Source organism: Scleropages formosus, chromosome 12 (genome assembly GCF_900964775.1).
Source record: "Scleropages formosus chromosome 12, fSclFor1.1, whole genome shotgun sequence".
Taxonomy (NCBI): domain Eukaryota; kingdom Metazoa; phylum Chordata; class Actinopteri; order Osteoglossiformes; family Osteoglossidae; genus Scleropages; species Scleropages formosus.
Window position 1 is genome coordinate 11,801,002 of NC_041817.1, and position 21,034 is coordinate 11,822,035.

The following is a 21,034-nucleotide window of genomic DNA, read 5'->3' on the forward strand; positions in this document are numbered from 1 at the left end:
AATGTAGTCGCAGTTGAGAGGAGCTTATACGGTGTATCTTCTCAATATGATACCCCTTCTTTCCCCATGGAGAAGGAACGGAGACAGGAGGTGAGCTGAGTGGACAGCAGAGGATGTCCATATGGTGCAGCATCTGCTGGAAGTGTGCAAGCTCCAGCTCCGAACGGACGCCACAAAACGGGGCTCTTTGGGCTCCTGCCTGCAGTAGTCAATCCCAGCACTCGCTTGCCCTCCATGTGCTCCAGAACCCCTCCGTCACCTCAAGCGAGTTGTCAGATGTTCTGCACTGACTACCACCAAACGGTCAGACGGTGGGGGAATTGAGGATGTTTTTTGTGTGAAAAACAACGGCAGTCCGGAGGATTATTCCGTTTAGCAGGTGTGAACACAAACGCATAGATTGTCTCAGATTTCTCACTTTTAAGGAACGTTTTCAGCTCTTCTACATTCACAGCAGCGGCATGCTTTGTGTTTCATGGCCTTTTCGCATCAACACTACGCAGCACATAGAGAATCAGCTGCATGCGAGCCAAACAGACCAAGAAGTGCAACTCGTCATCAGCTCCTGAGGACACGTTGCTCCCTGCATGTTTGGGTCTGCTTGTGTGTTTTTAGGTCGGCGGGGGTCTGGGTAACTTGCCCGTTGCTTCGGTGCAACCCTTTGGCAGCGCAGACACACACACGCACACACACACTCACACTCACCCACACTCGTGTTTGAGAGAGAGAATGTTTTCTAGCCTCAGCTCAAATTTGGGGACTGCAGCTGCGCAGTAGTCCAGCAAAAATCAGTTCCCGTAACGAACAGAGAACCGTGCAGAATAATAGAGTGAGAGAGAAGAAAGAGAGCGAGTGGGAGAAGGATTCAGAGACAGAAAGAGGGAGAGAGAGGGAAAGAGAGCGAGAGAGAAGGGGGGGGGGGTGAGAGAGGGGTGCTCATTTTGCTCCTAAATCGTTTTTCCTCAGGGATCCATCATCCACTGCAGAGAAGAAAACACAAGTGTGAGAGAGGGGAGGCAGAACAATCCGAGAAGCACTTAAATCTGTGGCTTCTGTCCTCATCTGGAAACGGATTTTAACGTTTTACCGCTCAGAGAAACGGCACCACCACTGCAAGGTAAAAGGCCTTTTTATGCACTTTTATCCAATCAGTCCTGGCAGAACCACACACGCCAGTAGCACGAAATGGACTTGAAGAAAGTGTGGAACATCGCACTGGTTCTGACACTGGAGCTGTGCACTGTGTCATCAGCATGTTTCAATAGCTGCATTTTAAGAGTTTGGTCAGAGGGTTGATCTGTGTGTTGGTGTGTTTATCCTCAGCATGTTCGGCGCACCTCTGCATCGTGTGCGTCAGTGCTCTAGTCTTTTAAAATGCATGCCGTGTTGGTGTTCAAAAAAGTCAGATTTCACATTTATTATATAGGTGATTATTTCCACCATGGGCTTGTATGATTGAGCCGTGTGTTCTTTTTAGCAGTTAGTTATATCATTAAGTGTGTGCATCAACATGCTTTTTGGATGTTGAATACCTGCAAGAGTGTTAGTGCGCGTACCGATGTTCAGCATCCCAGCGTGTAACTGTTTTTCCTTTCAGTGGAATTTGCGTTAAGAATGTGAGTACTGGTTCTCTGCATCCCGTTCAGTATCTCCTTGTGTTGCTATACCGCTCTGGCATTTCTTCTGGGGATCACTCCAGGTAATCTCAGTTACAGTGGTTCTGAGATTTACAACTCTTTTGTCATCTAAGCAAAGTACTGATGAAAGCAAAACATTGTTTTTATGAAGTGAGAAATCATCCCTCAGAGCCACCTGACAGTCAATTCCGTGTTTTCCATGGGCAGAAGAGATGCATCGGTGCTTTCTGTCCTCCGGTTCCAGAACATGAACTGGAAGTAATGAGGAAATTATATGGATGACATTCATCAGCAATCTCACAACCCATATGTATGTGATATTTCCTTTAGGAATCCTGGTGGTGCTATGAAACATTTTTCAAAGGAGTCACTCACTGATCATTGACTGCTTCATTGGGCTGTTATTAGTCAATGCACCAAGGGCCACTGAGTAATGCTGTACAGAACTCTTTGTAATAAAGGACAAGACACAGTGAGTGTGCAAATGCTCTCCTGTGTATGATATGATCAGGTAGATGAGAATATTACTGCTGTGATGTGTGTGTATGTCTGTGTGCCTTGAGGGCATCAGGTGTGGGCATAGTCTGATGAATTCCTGGGAGGTGGGCTTTACTGGGACGGGTCTCATGTGTGGAAGGGGGAAGACAGCCAAGCGAGGCTGGGCAAAGAGGAGTGTGCAAGTGTATATGTAGCGCTGTGTATCTCCAAGCCAAAGGGATGTTCACCCACACTGGCAGGCGTTGGCCGTTTAGACATTTTATAATTCACATTCATTTTGCCAGCGATTAGAGCAGCCTCAAGTGATGCACTGATATGTGCTCATTTCAGTTATTTAAAGACAGTTAATTGGAGTCAAAGTGCTGGAAACATTCAGGCACTGGCTGACATTCATCGGTTTACAAAGTGTGCTGCATTTAATAAACAGTTATGCTGTGTTTACCAGTTTTAAGGTTCAGCGGGGAGCATATAGAGGAGCAACACTTGAGTAGTAAGTGGGAATGCTGACACAATATATTTGAATTACCTGGGAGTCGCTGGAAAAGTGGAACAAGTTGCACTTGCCGCGGTAGCTGTCCTCAGAGGATCTGCTCTCGACCTACATCCTCACTGCGTGAGAACGCATGGCCGGGAGTGGCTGGAAACTCACACCACATTTACACTTATTTTACTGACACTTTTCTCCAAAAGCGAAATGCAGTGTTAAGCTTCTGATGGGGATTTACCCATTTGTACAGAAGGATAGTTCATACTGTATCGGTTTTTGGGTAAGTACCTTGCTCGAAGGTTCTACAGCTGGAGATGGGATTCGATCCTGGTTCCTTTGAATGCTAGGCAGCGGCGGTAGCCTCTATGATGGCAGCTGGCCCTTTAGTGTTGGGCTGTGTAACCATGTCGCAGATAGGGGTATTAATCAATGCCTCACATGACTACACCTCAGGACTGTAAAACCCCTCCTGTGACACATGCCCTTCACACATAGGTGTTTCCATTCAAAGAAGTACTGATCTCTTCCATTGGTAGCATCACCCTATGCTAGAGCTCACAGGACTGCGGCAGGGATTGTTTTTTTACATGAAGGTGAAGGCTGGCCTGGTCTACAGTTATGCTCCCAACGAGGCGAAAGAGGGGACAGCGATGGACATCTGAAGGATAGACAGACAGACAGAAGAAACTGAGAGCACGAGGACGCATGAGTGATGAACAGCAATGACAGAGAGGCAGCGATCATAGGTCGGCTGCCCCCTCCCCACGCTCCAGCTCAACTCATGCGTGACGCAGTAGAGTAGGAGATCATAGAGGCAGATAATTGCCTTTCCTAAGAGCGCATCAGCCAGACTATTGATTTCGATGGGGCTGGATGACAGCTAATCTAAGGGAGTAGATGAACCAATGAATGAAAGCCTCTTTTTCAAGGTTGTGGACACCTGGCTGGACGCCATAGTTCAGAGGAATATATCACCAAACCATTGCACTTGTAATCATTTCACCCCAGTGCCTCAAATGCCATGAAAGCCATCGTGCCGAGATATTTGTGCCGGCGCTGCCGTTTCAGCCATGTGCCCCCGACCTGGGTGCTGTTTATTTCGAAGGAGAAAGCGCACCCCATTCCATCAGTCAAAAAAGGAAAATAAAAGTATAACTAAATAGGAGGCCATTAGACCAGAGCAGAGTTGATTAAAACTTGGGATATCGGCATTGTGAAGCCACTAACAAGCCAGAGCTGCAACATTTTCCAGGTCTGCGGTGCGCTGTGGTACACGAAGGCTTCAAACAGCAATATTGAGCACACGTACAGCCAGTTGCCAGGAGACTGTTCCTGGTGAAACCTCAGTCCACTGGAAATGGGTGCTCGGGGAAGCACCTGAGAACAGATCCAGCGCCGGGCTGCTCTCAGAATCAGAGGCATTATTTAGGAGATGGGGTTTGGCTTGGGGACATGTTCGTGCTGAGGTACAAGCACTGGCTGTGAGGCACTAGAAGGTGGTGGTGGCTGAGGTGTTGAAGATAAAGCAGCGAAGCAGCGGCGTCGATGCCGCTGACAGTTCTCTCCCAGCAAAGGCTAATTGAATTTGGCCGGAGAACCGCAGAAAGTTGTCTCAGCTGCACCTTTTATTTATGTCTCTCATTGCTTTCCATCCATTCCTTGACCATCCAGTCTCAACCCTGGAGGAGCCGTAAGCTAATGAAAGCTCCCTTCCTCCCCTCACTGATGGGTTATTGATCAGGCATTAAGAGCTAAATGGAGCACGTAGAGGAAAAAAATGAACAAAAAAAAAAACAAATTACCTCAGTTTTATCTCAAATAATGCAAAAGAACACAGAGGGGGAGTTGACAGGGATGAGAGCAAGCCTTTTAGGCTTGAGAACAGGAGAACTTGGCGCATGATCTTATAGAAACATGTAGCATGTTTAAGCTAAAGCCAGGCCAAAAACCTGAAGATTTCCAGCTCTTAGTGAGGGTTTCATTTAATGGGATTTAGCATTAATGGGGTGGCACGGTGGCACAGCCAGTTGTGCTGCTGTCTCACAGCATCTGGGGGGGTGAGAGGATGTGGGTTCGATCCCCACTCAGTCTGTGTAGAGTCTGTGTGGGTTTCCTCCCACAGTCAAAGACATGCTGTTCAGGTTTATCTAAGGTGAGTGACAGACAGAGTGTGTTCCACTGATGTATGGATGAGTGACCCATTGTAAGTAGTGTATCTAGCAGTGTAAGTCACCTTGGTGAATGAGGTGTGTGGGCTGGTAACACTACATAGAGTTCATTGGAAGTTGCTTTGGAGAAGTGTCTGCCAAATAAATAAATGTAAATGTATGTAGCTGTCAATATAGTGATTCAAGACACTGCCTTTGGATCAAAGGTCACATGTTTGAATCCCACCTCCAACTGTAGTACCCTTGGGCAATGTCCTTACCCTTGCTCCTGTAAAATTACCCAGCTGTATAAATGGGTAAATCATTATAAGTCACTTTGGAGAGAAGTTTCAGGTAACTAACTGTCAAAAAAGCTCCCAGTCCAGGCAATGAGTTGTGGCTGTTTATATTTAACTATGTGAAGTTTCAAAAAACCAAACAAAATGCACATTAATAAAGAAACAGCGTACAGAAACAACTCTAAGCCTAAAATAAATACAGTTCTACATTCAACATTCTTCTTTGTTGACCAGATTTAGATGAGAGGAAAAGAGGTGTAAAAATCTGTCAGAAATGTCTAGTTAAAGGTTGGGTAGAAGTGGGGGCAAAGAAGAAAATTCTCCACCTGTAAATGTCACATGGGGAACCTAGGTTGAGATGCTTTAGTGGATTGTGCCCATGAAGATCCCTTTTGTCTTCATAATAAAAGCCTAACATGTAGACTCAAAAATTGTCCATTAACTGCACTTACACATACATACTGTATAGCGTTCTGAAGCACAGTACTTATGTTCTACACCTAAAACCAAAGACAAAATGAAATGTCCTCTCTTAGCACTAGATCTGCTCCATGGGATTTAATCTATAAGGTGCAAAACTAACCCAAAATATTTATTTTAGTAACTCAATTCATTTAGTTATTGCTTCTGTAATGATTTTTCAGCTACACTGAGCTCGTTACAATACAATGGTGTTTTGAGATATTGGCCCGGTAGCACAGATTTGAACCCAGAGCACAAAATGATTTTCCTTAGTTCGGTGGGAACTTTGTATAATTAGAATTACATTTATTCATATATTTTTCTCAAAAAAGGACTTTTTTGGCAGAATAAGTATTTACGTTTATGACCTGCATCACAGTTACACTCATTCGTTCCGTGGTCATCAAGCCACTAATAGCCATATCCATCTAAATAAGTAATAAATTAGTACACAAACCGAAATGTATTATCTCTATACCAAACTTTTGTAAAAAAAAAAGTACTTGGATGAATTTATATGCACCCAGTAAATTTTTGCCTTTATTGTACCCTAGTTTTAAGTCTGAGTTTATTACAATGTTTTCATGCTGGGCCAAAAAGTCAGTTTGTATTCTCAGGACACAGCCCAGGAGCGCAGAAATGATGTACCATAGACAGAATTCGAGTGAGAAGATGTATCATAATATAATCTTGATCCTGTAAACAATTAAGATACACACACACACACACACACACACACACACACACACACACACACACACACACACACACACACACAGCCTACAACCACTTGTCACAAGCCAGAGTCAGGCCAGGGCTGGGGGGAGGGGACACACTCAGGACAGGACGCCAGTCCGCCACAAGGCACCCCAACCAGGACTCAAACCCCAAACCTACCCCAGAGCAGGCAAAGGTCAAACCGGCTCCACCACCACACCCCCATAATCGAGATACAATTTTAAGGAAATATTCTAAAGGAGATGAAACTGCAGGCAAAAGAAGGTACAACCCCCCTCCCCCTCCCCCCAGTGTTCAAGCAGCCCTTAATGTGTCCCTCAGCATTTGCGCAATTCCACAGATTACTTTTGCTAATATGATTCTGGCCCCCACTATCTGGGTGATTGAGTGTTAGGTTTAACCGTGTTTTTTCTCATATTGTTCAGGAGCTGATGGCAGAGATGGTTTCCCTCTCCATACCCCAGAACATCCAGATCAGCGAGGTTACCTGCGACTCCTTCCGCATTGGCTGGGACATGGCCCCGGAGGACACGGGGCGAGTCACGCACTACTTCATTGATCTGAGCCGCAAGGAGGGCAGGGACCCTAACCGCTTCAAACACAGGGTCTGCCACATCGCTTTCCATCTCACCTCTGCTGACTTACTCAGTCGCATCCCTCTCTTCCTCACCAGACAACTTTATTTTGTTCACTGCTGGGGGGGTGTTTTGCTCTGACTCATCCGGACACCTCTGTTTACATGCACTCTTTCTTAGGCTTGGCGCTACCCAACAGCAAGCACAAGAATTGAATGTATTTCAATGTATCTATTGCGCTTTATGCATCTGCATATGACATATTGTGTGGAACAAAAATTTCCGTTTGCTTCATGTCTTGTGCTATGGTTTCGCTGAAGGAGCCATCCATCAGTAGCAAGTTTGGGAGAATGCTGTAGAAGCAGAGGGCGCAGATGTGCATTCAACCACTGAAATGCAGTGACTCACAAACATTCACTTCCTCTTCAATGGCCTTGAACCCCTAGAGCTTCAAAACTGCAGCGGCCCCAATCCTGTCCTCTACAGGACCTCACTTCCCATCTGCCTTCCTGATGATCATTGACGCTGATCAGTTCCATCACCGGCTGAAGGGAATATCTGTTACCTTTTAAACATGTCAAAATGATCTCTAAGCTTTAACTACAAAATAGACATAACCGGGACTTATCAACGTCACCGTTTCCATCTCAGGTTCTTCTTTTTTTTGGTCTGTATGTCATGATTTAGTGGCATAAATAATTCAATAGGAAGAACAGCATACTAGTTTTTCAAAGTATAAATATCAATTTACTTTCCATGTCACATGTCAGTGATTCTCATTTCTTCAACAGAGGATTAAAAAATGTAGAAAATTACGTCTGAATGCCACTGAAACTCAGACTAAATTATTGCAGATGTGGCTACAGTTTGACTGTAACAGATGGTCCTTGATAAAGTCGAAACAATTCAACATCCGTCAGCACTAACCAATAAAACTATGTCACAAATACCCCCTGGCATTCAAGCTGAGAGAAAATTCCTTAAAGTGTAAATGTTCTTAAAAATGACATTTTATATAATTTCCAGCATTATGTTTCAGCCTGTTAAATACTGTGATTTTTTTCGTTCATTTGTAGACCCGCGTTGCAAGAACAATTTATGAGGGACAAGGATGATAGTTGCTTTTCCAGCTGAGCTTTCAAATAAACTTCACCTTTTGTTCCATTCAGACCGTTTTGCAGTCTGTCCCAAACATTCTTTATTTAAACGTTTTGATGGCCCGAGAGAAGCGCCGCAGAAGATATGAGCCAAGTGTCTTCATCCGACAACGGCACACGCAGCTGCCACCGCTGGCGGAGCACACTGCTCTCAGTCAGTGGAGTGCACTTTTACACTTACATCTGTTCTTGTCTTTTAATGTAAAGTTAAAGCCACACGGTGCAGTTGCTGAAGGATTCCCCTTGAGCGCTTGTCGTACTACATTAGCCTCAACTAATTGCGCTTGTGAAAAAAACCCGCAAAAACAAAGGGACAAATGGACTTTGAGAAGGATGTGCAGATTTGAGTCTTGCGGAAAATACTTTCTCCATCAGGTATAAAAGGGTGAGAGGCTGCAGGGAGATATTCACAGCACAGATCCCTTGTAGTAAAATACGTTTGTTGATGTCGTGCCGTCATTCTCGTTACATCTCGCCAAGTCAAGAAACTGGCGATCTAAATTAAGAATATGTTTCTGCCCCTCGGCATTTTCACATTAAAATGGAAATCACTGGCTTGCATGAAACGTGGACTTATATAAACTAGCGCTGTGCGAACAGACGAAAACAAATGTGCATAATCGGAGCAGCCAGGGTGTGAAGCGGAGACGCAAATCCCATGAGACTGGATCTTGGTGCCGGGTTGCCCTTTCTGTCACTGCTGCCCTACCCACTTCTCCCTGTTCCGACCGTTTCCAGGATGTCCCGACTAAGCTGGTGGCTAAGGCCGTCTCCTTGCCCATGGCGGTGAGGGGCCACTGGTTCCTGAGCCCACGGACCGAGTACTGCGTGGCCGTCCAGACTGCCGTGAGGCTGCCGGAGGGGGGCGATTACCTGGTGTCCGAATGGAGTGAGGTGGTGGAGTTCTGCACCGGAGGTGAGACTCTGGATGGATATGTGTTTGGGGGCTGAGAAGCAAGAGAAGAGGAGACAGAAAGTGAGGAAAAAGGGAAACAATGTCACGCTTGCGGTGATAACGATTTTACGATTCGTTATCCACAAAGTCGATGGCCACAGCTGAAGAGTACAGTTCTGGGTTTAATTCCACAATGTATTAAAAGGCTAAAAGTGGCTTTTGGTTTCCTTTTCGCCGAACTTCAGCTTCAAAGGCAAACTAGGGTATAAATGTATCCGAAGCATAAGAAATCGTGGTTAACAGCGTTTGGTCTCTCCGCAGACTACGGTACCGTCCACCTCCAGCAGCTCCTGCAGAAGGCCGAGGGGGCCGCCGGAAGGCTGCTGAGGTTCTCCGTGTTCTACCGTAACCAACACCCAGACTACTTCCACCACATCAGGTGCCGTGCAGACAGACGGCTGCCAGAGTGATCCCGTCTAACTCCGCTGCTATGTTTGCATGTCGACTTGTCCTGAGAACCCGTGGAATGTCCACGCTGCGTTCATGCTCCCTGTCCAGCTCTGAAATGTCTCTCCGTCTCACAGGACAGCGTGTGGGGGCGTGATGCACCCTGCCCTCAAAGACAGCAGTGGCAGTCACGGGTCTCCCATCAACGGAACCCTCAGCGGCATCTTCCTCAGCTGCAACACGGAGTTTGACACGGGCTTGCCTCCCAATGACTCCCCCTACGGGCCCTTGCGCTTCCTGATCCCCGCTGCACACCTGCTGCATCCCTCCACCCATCTCTACTTTGCCGACTTCTACTGCATGTACACTCCCTACCACTACGTCATCCTGGTGCTGACCCCTGCTGGCTCGGAGGGGGATCTCTTCTGCCGCACTCGCCTGCCCCAGCTGGACCTGACGGCCAACCCGTTCCTGACGTACAGCCCTCCGCAGAGAGAGGGGGAAGAGCCAGCCTTTTGTCACGCCAGGGATGTCATCCTGGAGGTGTTTTACACGGAGCCCCTGCACCTGGACCAAGGCTCAGTAGTGGAGATCAGCGGGCACCACCAGCTCATGAGCCTGTCCACGGCCAACGCCAAAAAGGACCCCAGCTGCAAGGTGTGTAACATTAGCGTTGGTCGTTGAGAAAGACTCGGAGGCTTCGGGAGGGATCGCCTCTCCGACATGCTGCGGTCGGAGGTAAGATGCAGCATGACGGACATCTCTCCCTCACTAACGCATGCTTTCCAGGACACACGGAGGAGAGCTCTACCACTGTTTCACCCCCCTACCAGCGTCACCATTATTAGTCGCTTAGCGAATGCCTTCATCCAAAGCTAGTTGCACAGCTTAGAGCTTTAGCAGTTTTTACAGGTAGACACAAGCACGTCCACAGAAGCAATCCAGAGCGAGGAAACGGCTCAGCGGCACGACACTTAACTGTGTAGGGTCCGCGCTGAGATCTGAACCCTCAGCCCGCCTTGCAGTTAGAAAAAAAGCCATATGTTGTACATACTGTATAAATGTTGTCTTTGTTTCCGCTCTCGCCTCACCGTTGTACCTCCCCTCACTTTGTCATGTAACTTTGCTTGTTAGTGTGGTGTCCTCAATTTACGGAACAGTTTTAACAGTAAAGTGTTATTTCTTTAAACCAAACAAATTATGCACCGTTTATGTACAGGTTTTTACCGGTATCAACAGTTCCACTGAATCGGATACGGCTGAATAAAAGGAGGCTCCAGATGCTGTTTCTCTGCGTAAGACAGTTCTTGCATCATTCTACCATCCTGTTCGGCTACTCTCCATCAACTTATTTTCCATTTGTATCTTTTCAAGGAGACAATAACAATCGTTTAAACAATTGCAAATCTGAACATGCTGGGTCCTAACACGCAGTCCTTCAACATTTTATAACAGGGTCACAGCTGGACTTATTGGCAACCTTCCTGCTGACTATTTTCCAAGACATAAGGACAGCTGGTAGTGTAGTGTAGGGGTTAGAGCAACAGTCTTTAGACCCAAAGGTCCCAGGTTTGAGCCTCACCTCCAGCTGTAGTACCCTTGAGCAAAGTACTTACCCTGAATTGTTCCAGTTAAAAGTTACCCAACTGTATAAATGGGTAAATAACTATAAGTCACTTTGGAGAAAAGCATCAGCTAACTATAATAAGAAATTCACATTTTTGCTAAAACTAACAGTCAAGTTTTTTCACTTCTTATGCTATTAAGTTTTGCTAAATATAGCATATTGCAACGAGCCACAAACAACACAATGAGCACTGAGAGCGAACGCTGAGAAAATGTAAGTTCTGCAGCTTCGAGATATTTCTCTATGTTATGTGCATTGACAGTACAAGCATTAAATGTGCTTTCTCTGGCAGGAAAATGAAACCTGCCTGCTCTGACTGACCTTGAAATGGAATCCTGCTTGAAAATGAGACCTTTTCGCCAGTGTGCGCGGAGTACAAAAACACAGCTGGGCGACGCATGCAGATACACAAAGAGGACCGCTGGAGCGTCGCCCTTAACAACAGCGACCTGCTCCGATGAACAGAAATCTCACATTGAGCTGCGCAGCACAGTGACTAGAATATAAACCAAGCTGAACTTGTGCCACTGCAACAGAAATAAATAGTCATCCTCCGCATAACGCAGGTGGCTATCGCACAAGTCAGTAGGTGGCATTAATTAGTTCTGATATGATCCATAGTGTCACTGGCGTTTTTACCAGATCAAAGAAACCTGTAACCATGATGTACAGCTGGTACGGCTTTTGAATTTTGCTGCAAATGAATATGAAGGTTGAAAGAAGAAAGAACGCATGGCAGGGGCAACATGTGATATAGGGTCAATGAGACTGGAGGGCAATGATGCAGCGGAGGAAAGTGACCACAGAAACCAGAGAGCAGGGTTAAAATTGTGACTTTGACTTTGAACATGAGACGTGAGACAGGTGAAGGGGTCTGGGTGGGGTAAACATGACAAGCGCTCAGCAGGTTGAAAACGCGAATCCCCGTCAGCTCTAATACTTGTTCCGTCTTTGTGACGGCAGGTAACACGGTCACTGTGCTCACAAAAAAAAAATCCCTCCGGTGAGGCACGGCTCTCCATTATTAATGCACCATCACTGAAAAGTCACTTGCAAAACGACACTTGGCTGGCATTCCTGCTAAACTGAATGTCTAATTCAGTAAAGTTTCTTTTTTAAAAAATGTGGAAAGATAAATATTGTATATAGAAAATAATGAACTACTTGTCAGAATACAATAGGGATAATATCAGAACAATGTAAATTAATTTTTTTTTAACTATATGCAAATATTATGTATGCTATGAGAACACATTTTCATATCAAACAATACATTTAAAAAAAAACTTTCCCTTAAAATTCTCATATTTCCACAATGCCTTTAATTATTGCTGCTTTTACATTAAACTTACATTTATTTATTTATTTTTAGTTTATATAATATTGTAGCGCACTGCACTCTGGGTTCAGATGGGTTGAAAACGGCCGCATGAAGAGTATTCGTTATGAACATTTGCTGGAACACCAACACAGCAAGAAGTATAGGCGCGAACGCAGGGAAATGATGCTCTCGGTCCAAGGACCTCTTTTCCCCGAGGAGTTGCACCTCAAGCCAGACAATTTTTTTTTTTTTTCCTCACTGATCAGAATGGATCACCAGGGTGTCTGGTTCAACACACTGTCAAATTTCTCCATTCATCATTTTCGGTAATTAAAATCTTTATTCAATAAACAAATTAATCCTAAAAACTTCCATGCCAATAATAAAATTTAAAAGAAAACAATAAAAATCAATAAGAGCAGCTAATATGAAGACCGCATGGCAGAACCTTTAAAACACTAAAAACATACCCCAAGGCTTAAAACCATACATAATAAATAATTAAAAGGAACTTCCCCAGTAAGATTCACTGCTCAAGAGGGGCTGTCCCCTGGCCTGCTCCCAGGGTGTTACCATACACCTTACCTACAGTTTTTAGGTGTTTCCCTTTTCACAACACATCTCCGCTCAAGCCAGATTTTTTTTTTTAATCAAATTTTATTTGATAAAGTTATCAATAATACACAACTAAAACCATACATTAAAGTCCACAATCAAACAAACCCAACACCATTTTCCTACAGTTGGTCAACAAAGTTACTAAGCAACCATTACATGAAATACATTGTCAAGACAAAGTCTTTCCCTAACAATCCCTTCCTGGCTTCAAAAAATATAACTGACCCAACCTGTTTAGCATCCTTCAAGCTTTCATTTTTCTTACACTGTCCAACGGACACTCAGCTCCTTCCATTCCCTACGAGTCCTCACAACGGTTGAAGACGTAATTCACGATTTACCCACAATTCTCAACTGTTCACAATAAACTAATTTTCCAGCCAAAACATCACACTCCCCAGTAACGTGGGTCGTTACTATATTAATTATTTTAGTTTAGCAGCAAAATTACTATGGTGGATCTCACAGAAGCTAGACCACCCAGGTCCATCACATCATGTGTGTTCTGAAATCCTCCCACTTCCTTACTAAAGCAAAGAGTTTGACAGCCAAGTGAAAAACTCTGGACGTGTCGACAAGCACCAGAGGTGTCAGAGCAGGGCTGGGTGCGGCTGCCGCTGTTTCGGCTGCTGCACATCCTATGCAGTATTACCAAATCTGAAGGCAGAGTGTTCGTCAGGAAGCGGTGTTGAGACAAATTAATTCAGGGGAATTTGGGGAACATGACACAGGTTTATACTTTCATGCTTCCTTTTTTTGTAAACAAGCTGTAGATCACTTCGGAGAAAAGCATCTGCTAAATGAACAAATGCGTAGAGTGCTGCTTGAAAGTATATGCAGCCCGTGTCCCTCAGATTTACCACAAAATGGCTGTTTAATGAGAAGCAGTGTTTCTCATGGGGGGGGCATGGTGGCACATGGTGGTGCAGTGAGTTTGGCCTATGCCTGCTCTCTGGTGGGTCTGGGGTTTGAGTCCCGCTGGGGTGCCTTGCGACGGACCGGTGTCCCATCCTGGGTGTGTCTCCTCCCCCTCCAGCCTTACGCTCCGAGTTGCCGGGTTAGGCTTCGGCTCTCCACGACCCCGTATGGGGCAAGCTGTTCAGACGTGTGTGTGTTTGTCATGTGACATAATAGGTGTGTGAAGACCAATTCCATATCTTGCTCTAGAGGAAATCGTGTGTAGTAGAAAAATGGAAGTAGGGTGTCAGCGGAGAGGCTGATAATCAGACACTGATGAAGGTCCCAAGGAGGTGGACTGCTGACAGTTACATGCCCCGCTCCCTTTCCCCTGCCTCGTGAGCCAGATGGAGAAGCACGTAAAACTCACGGGGAGTTCGAAAGGCTTCATTAGTCTGACAGCAACAAGAGAAGTTCGAGCGGACACTGGGGAGAGGGGGAGGGCTTGTGTCCGAGGTGCCCTTGCCGGCAGCCATCGCAGCGGAGAAAGCACGAATGTTTCCGGAAAGGTACACAGGTCTGTAGCTACAGGAGCCAAATGTAAACGAGTGTCATCAGGAATTTTTGTGTCTGTATTCTCTTAGGCATCCTTTCAAGAAGCACTGAGGGGTTAGGGTTGGCACAAGTCACATGTCCTTGTACAACACACTGGTGATCCTGCGGTTCGGTAAATCTGTGCTTTTTACACATTAAAATCATCAACACAGACAACCTGCTTACAAACCACACATAACATTTAATATAACATCCATTCCATTACAAGAGCCCTGTATTCAAATGCAAAACAGCACAAATGTGCTTTTTGTTCCAATGTGTGCATCTATACATTTCGAACTGGTTTGTTCAATAAACATGTCGATGAACAAACAGAAGATGACACACACCTGCACAATTCATGCATAGAAAAGGCTTTATATCCCTTGTAGCTGTTGCTCAGTGAATAAAGTACCGAAGTTTATTTGTACAAACTATTACAGCATTCTGAAATCTTTCACATCCTGCATTGCAAACACCGCTGCACCTGTACAGTTATTTATATTCCTAAATGAATACAAACCATACAATGAGCTGTTAATACCATATAAAAATACCTTGCTGAATAGGAATGTGTCCAGGCAGCCAATGCCCAACTGAACATCAGGCAAATAAATAACAATTCTTTAAAATCGCCCTCAAAAGGAGTGGCTGATATAAAGACTAGTTTTGAGCCTGCGGAGCTTAGCCTACAGGACACCTTGCTTTATTATCCTTTTGTGCAGAGTGTCAATAAGATTGATTAAACCAATCAATTCCTATCTCTGATTTACAAAGACTTGCAATGTTTATGACGAGTTTGAGGAATGAACACAAAAGCAGAGGTGTGAATGAGCAGTTAAACCTCAGGAAATAATGTGCATTCTCCCAATAAATAGTAATGATAAGACAATGAAATCAATGATAGATAAGCAACTGGACATTAACAGACCTTAATTCCCGTGGCCAGTAGATAAAAACCCCATATGACCAGATAACTGTACATGAACTGATTACAATGCGGTGAAGTAACTTATTTACAAAAAAGGGAAGAACCTTTAGAGTTTAGCCACAGTAGTATTTTATCACAGCGTTTCATCAGATTTTAACATTGCTCCATTTCAAACAAAAGAAGTACTGTAACTAAAGGCTGCGGCGGCATCTTGTGCAATAGCAAATATTACATTGCAATTACTAACCGTGCTACAATTATTTTCATTTTAAGAGACAGCTTTGAAATATCACCTGAACTTTCAGAGACCGAACATTACATAAGAAATCTCAATAGCTCCAGTGATTTATTACCGCAGGCTGTGAGCAAACCCCAGCTCTGCTGGATATGTTAATCATCTGCATGCAGCCGAGTGAATTCAGCCCAGGGCGGCGTGCGTCTCCGGCCTTGTGTGAGGCTACTGGAGGTGGACCGATGGGTCATCCTCATCACCAGAAGGGGGCGCAATTCTCGAGAGTGCCCGAGCTTTGGTTCAACAAGATCTCAGAGCAACTGGCTGAGCGATGGAGCGCTCTGCTCTCCGGACCATGCTGCCTGCCCCAGAGCTGCGGAACCCACAGGTCCCTGTTGTGTGACGCCACAGCGAACGGGGGCCGGTGTGACCTGGCTGTAGCTTCAGGCTCAGTGAGGATGGAATAGTTCTGTCCCATGTTGTTGTCCCACAGAGGGGTGCTGTACCCTCCTGGCTGGTACGATATGCAGAACTCAATCCGCTCCCGGGGGTCTAGGTCCCTGGGGAGAGGAACGTCAAAGGCAAAGGCATCTGTGTCAGGGGCACCGTAGCTTTGGTGCATGTAGGTGCAGGGCACATTATGATGGCTGCGCCACGAGTCGAAGGTGACGCGGAGCCGCACGTCTTTCTGATAGCTCACGTTCTTTACGCGCACGGTGCCGCTGAGGGCTCGCTCCGTCACACTGCAGCTCTCCAGCAGCACCAGGCCCTCTTGCAGCCTAGCGCGGAAGGTCTGGAAGTCAGCCGAAGGCAGGGGGAAACCCAGCCGTGGACTCTTGCCAGCGCACGTACCTTCCACTGGTACTCCCAGCGCTTCCAACCTCAACACGGGTTCGGGGGATGGGCACTCGTCTTTGTCGGTGAAGAAGCACACCGCAGTGAGCGAGAGGCCTTTGGAATCCGCAAACGCCACGCGCTTTTTCCCGGCGCTGGCGCAGTCATCGCTGCAGCTTCGCTGAGCTAGCTTCCGGCTTCTGCGCGGGGGTGCCGGGTCAGAGCCGGGTGGCGGGAGCTGCTTGAGAGCCGATCGGAAGCAGCGCAGGTTGACAGAGGGCGAAGAGACATCCAGCAGTTGGCCCAACGGCGGCCTGTGGTTCAAGCACAGCTTCATCATGGCAAGCTCGACGGGAATCAAGGGCTGGGGAGCGGCGTGGCCCCCTAACAAAGGCAGCCCCCTGGAGGAAGAGCAGCAAGTTAACCAGTGCAGTGCAGATAGAGCCCCTGCCTTGACAGCAACCTTACTGTGTGGGGTACTCACTTGGTGCAAGGCATCCTCACAGGTTAATTGCAGATCAGGAAATGTGATTTGGCAGTCTTTAACTGAAGGTCTCCACTATTTATATATATATATATAGAAAAAAAAAACACACAATTTAAAACAAATTAAAATATATTAAAGAGATGTGTTCCCATTTGCACACAAATAACTGCTAGTTGTAATACAAATTGACAGTAAACATAATTTGAAAAACTATTTCATTGTTTTGCTTTTGGAAAAAAGACACAAGAAAGCTCCAGTTTAAGACAGAATATAAGAATTCACAAATTCTGTTCTCTTCTGTCTCTCTCTGTATTTTTCACGAAAGAGCATAAGTCTTAAAAAATGAAAAAGCATTGACACGTACAGAGAAAATACTTAGAAGACTTACGTTTTTTAACGATTCAATAGTCAAAATTCTCAAGAGCGCAAGGGGAGGCGTCGTTACTTTTTATTATACATAGCAACAAGTTGCGCTCTAAGGTTTATTTCGCAAATTGTGCGGCGATCCGCGTCTCCGGCCTTTAAGATCTTTACGTCACCGGTTCTGGACAGCCAATCAGGTGGCAAAAAGAGTCGTGCGGCCAATGAGATTCATCGAAGCTGTTGCGCAAAGTGACGACAAAAAAATGACCACATTTGGAGTTTCCCGGCAACATCCGGAAGTGTTTCAACAAGCGTTTCTCTAGTGAGCGTCATAATAATAGTAATAGTAATAATAATGCCGTGTATAATTTGTTGTTGCCTCGGCCATGCATATGTTATTGAAGAAAGTAAATATTTCATTGAGGAGTCCTGGAGCTAAATTCAAGGTTATATCTTATACAGAGAACTGTAAGAATACACAAAACTGAAATGAGAAGAGATCTATGTGGTAATATTACAACAGGAAGTCATCCTTACATCAGAAAGCAGAGAAACAAGAGCGGCAAAGGCATTAGTAGTGTTTTAGCTCTTGATTTCAGGAAATTATTTATTTCTGTTCCCCACTGATTGCTATTCCACCCAGTCTGGTACACTGTTTTGTGTGAGGGACAGAGGCGCCAGGTGTAGGTCTGGCACGTTTTCTGCTTCAGCTGATTGCGGCTTCAGTTGCCAAATTACAGAAAGAGCGGGGATGCGGGCTTGAGTAAACACGCTAGGACTGAGGTCCCGACCAAAGCAAAGTTTTCTGTGAAACGCGGTGAATTTAGTGAAGTAAATCCAGAGAAATGATTCCGCAGAGATTAACCAGATCTGTGTGGATTGTTTGAAAATGCTATAACAAAATCAACTTTCCTAGTGTTACATTTAGCAAATTATTTTCTCCAAAGCAACTGCCAATGAACTCTATGGAGTGTTATCAGCCCACACCCCTTATTCACCGTGGTGACTTACACTGCTAGATACACTACTTACACTGGGTCACTCATCCATACATCAGTGGAACACACACACTCTCTCTGTCACTCACACACTATGGGGCAACCTGAGCAGCACATCTTTGGACTGTGTGAGGAAACCAGAGCACCCAGAGGAAACCCACACAGACACAACATGCAGACTCCAGATTGAGCAGGGATCGAACCCATGTCCTCTTGTACCACCCAGGCACTGTGAGACAGCAGCATTACTCACTGTGCCATCATTCCACCCCAAGTGTTCCTTTCACCCGGCAAATTCCGCTACAATAATTACTTTCACTGATCCATTGAACGTTTGTTCTTGTACAATAGCCCTAATTGCGACAGAGCATAACGTGGTTGGATCACATGTGAGTTCAATAGGTGACATGTTGTGCAGTCAGATTTCCTCTGCACAGGGAAGTCCAGGGTGAAATAGTCTACCCAGTGTTGAGGAGTGAAATCCTCCTTGTATTGGTTGTGAAAAATGTCCAGAGGTCAATAAAAAGGCAAGTGAGTCTGAAATAATAAAGCTTCATGTGGAAAACCATTGGTAATATAAACATTGCATGGTAAAAAATGTTCAAGATGAAATCTGTTAAACATTCATTTTCAGGGCTCCGTTCCTTACTGAGATTGCCAGGGCATGGCAGTTGAGAAGTCACTGCAAAGGTTAAACTCCCAGTCTATTTCAGTTCACGGCTACAATTTGCTTTCACTTGACAGGAAATCAGTGAATGATGCTAAAAATGACTTGCTGATAGATGACTTTGAGCTCAGCCAATAAGTGGGATGATCAGTATCTCGCTGGGAAAGAGTGCATCTCCACCAGAGCTGAATTTATAGCCTCAGTGTCTGCAACAGAGACAGTTAATTTCAGTCAAACTGAATTGTTGTCCACACTGCTGCAAAAACAAAGAGAATGCTCGGGTAGTAAATCTACTCCGTTCTCAGATGAGAATAGTGAAAGCCCTGTTTTTGGCGTAAATGTGACAGGCCCAATCCCCCTGATGTATTTGTGTTCTACGTGGTGGTTCGCAATCTCATGGACAATTTGACCAGCAACTCTCTAGACGGTATCTGATCCACTAGAATGGAACAAGAAATTAATTCTGTTGTGCAATAAACTACATTTGGCAAGCGTGTGCTGCCACGGTGCCCGGTGAGATTCTGAGAGTGCATACAAGCTCTTGGAAATACCTGAGAGTGGTGATCAGTTAAAAATGCAACAAAAAGTTCTGTTTAATTTTTGTGGTACTTGCAGGAGAGGTGCCAGTTGGCATTTATATTATATTATGATATAAATATTATAGTTTATATTATTCTCTCCAAATAATGTATGTTGTTCACCTAGGATTTTTTTAATTCAGCGCTCACTTTTAATTGTACCAAAGCAACAAACAAGCAAATAGTGTCCTCTCAATGACATTACACTGCATTATTTAAATCGGCTCCTTCAGGCAAGAGTGCATGGCAGTGTGGATTTGAGGGGGCACCACCACAGTCCTGTCGTATTTGTCTGCAAGTCATCGTCTAGTAATGCTTTCTTTGCATGCATTAACATGTTTCCCTTTCTGCATACAGAATAAGGTCAAGAGCAAGAAAAAGATCCCAACAGGTTTTTTTTCCAAAACCATTCTCCGCTGCTTCCATAGAGAGGCCCGCACTTGATAGTGCTGAGACTGTGCTTTTAACATATGAATAAAGAATTCCTCTCATGACTACTGTGATTACTAATTACACAGATTATATCACTGGTTGTGTTTTATATATCACCCCAGTGGCACTGATATTTTGCTATCTAGTACTATATTTTGAGCAATAAGGTGTTTTCACCTGAGTCTCCTTGCCAGTCCATTTAAAATCTGCACTCAATTCTCTTATTCTCCATTATGAAGCAGCTTTTGTTTTAATCATGTTTTATTTTTAAATGAGGCTTTAAGCAGTTTTGTCCATGCGTGAATGCCTTTGACAAGAGAACACAAGGTCTGGACATATATCATTACAAAGCACAACTTAATATGTTTAACTGCCAATTTTTTGAGTGGGTATTCTGGTGTGGGAATTCTGAACCAATCCCTGTAATATCATCCTAGCCAAACCTACATGCTTTTTTCACACCTTGCACATACTCTCACATAGCTGAAGACTGCACCAGTAAATAAACCTAAAAAAATGGCTCTATTGTGGAGCTGATGAGTAATCCCTGATGGCAAAATGTGACTGATGCAATCGTCGCTTCCTTTGTGTGATGTTCGTCCGGTAAATCATTGCTGAAGCCAACGATGCTTGACAAACACAGCTATATCATGTTTTTAGACAGCAAACAATTTCACGTTAATTTATTTGTACATTCATATTATGTACACTGTTCAAGTGTACAACATTAGAGGTTCCCTTGGTGCTCCTGGGGACAGTTACCTTTGAAAAATGTGTCATAAATGACCAAAAAAAAAAAAATCAAGAATGGGTTCACAAACTTATGACATGAAGGTGTAGTACACTTGAGCACAGTGCTCAGACTCAATTTAGTAAAATGCTTACATATACAAATGGCTATTTGTAAGGTGATTCAAGATGTGCCACTGAGTAAAAGCAAACTGAGGGACCACTCATGTGGTCTCCATGGCAAGGAACAGAATGACTTCACCGGTGTCTTCTGTGCAAGGTTTTGGGGTTCAAACATAGGAAAACTTCCAAACCCTACTCCCAAAAAGAGGAGGAATGATAAGGCACCGGCATGTCCCACTTCACCACTGTCTCCGTATAAAC

At 44.8% G+C, this 21,034-nt stretch overlaps 2 protein-coding genes across 3 annotated transcripts; one reads left to right on the forward strand and one right to left on the reverse strand.

The window, feature by feature from the left end:
- The first annotated feature begins 917 nt into the window (after nucleotides 1-917).
- Nucleotides 918-10,611, forward strand: phyhip (phytanoyl-CoA 2-hydroxylase interacting protein). Its single transcript, XM_018744025.2, has 5 exons — nucleotides 918-1,117; nucleotides 6,694-6,873; nucleotides 8,739-8,916; nucleotides 9,217-9,334; nucleotides 9,480-10,611. The coding sequence occupies exons 2-5, from the start codon at nucleotides 6,700-6,702 to the stop codon at nucleotides 10,024-10,026; spliced, it is 1,017 nt and encodes a 338-aa protein (XP_018599541.1). The 5' UTR covers nucleotides 918-1,117; nucleotides 6,694-6,699; the 3' UTR covers nucleotides 10,027-10,611.
- Nucleotides 10,612-14,582: 3,971 nt separating this feature from the next.
- Nucleotides 14,583-17,368, reverse strand: ppp1r3c2b (protein phosphatase 1 regulatory subunit 3C2, duplicate b). 2 transcript variants are annotated; one of them, XM_018744023.2, is made up of 3 exons: nucleotides 17,272-17,368; nucleotides 16,881-16,955; nucleotides 14,583-16,797 (listed from the first exon to the last, which is right to left on the reverse strand). In XM_018744023.2, the coding sequence occupies exons 2-3, from the start codon at nucleotides 16,892-16,894 to the stop codon at nucleotides 15,819-15,821; spliced, it is 993 nt and encodes a 330-aa protein (XP_018599539.1). In that variant the 5' UTR covers nucleotides 16,895-16,955; nucleotides 17,272-17,368; the 3' UTR covers nucleotides 14,583-15,818. The 2 variants fall into 2 exon arrangements, with proteins under 2 accessions (XP_018599539.1, XP_018599540.1); XM_018744024.2 differs by lacking the exon at nucleotides 16,881-16,955.
- Nucleotides 17,369-21,034: the final 3,666 nt, after the last annotated feature.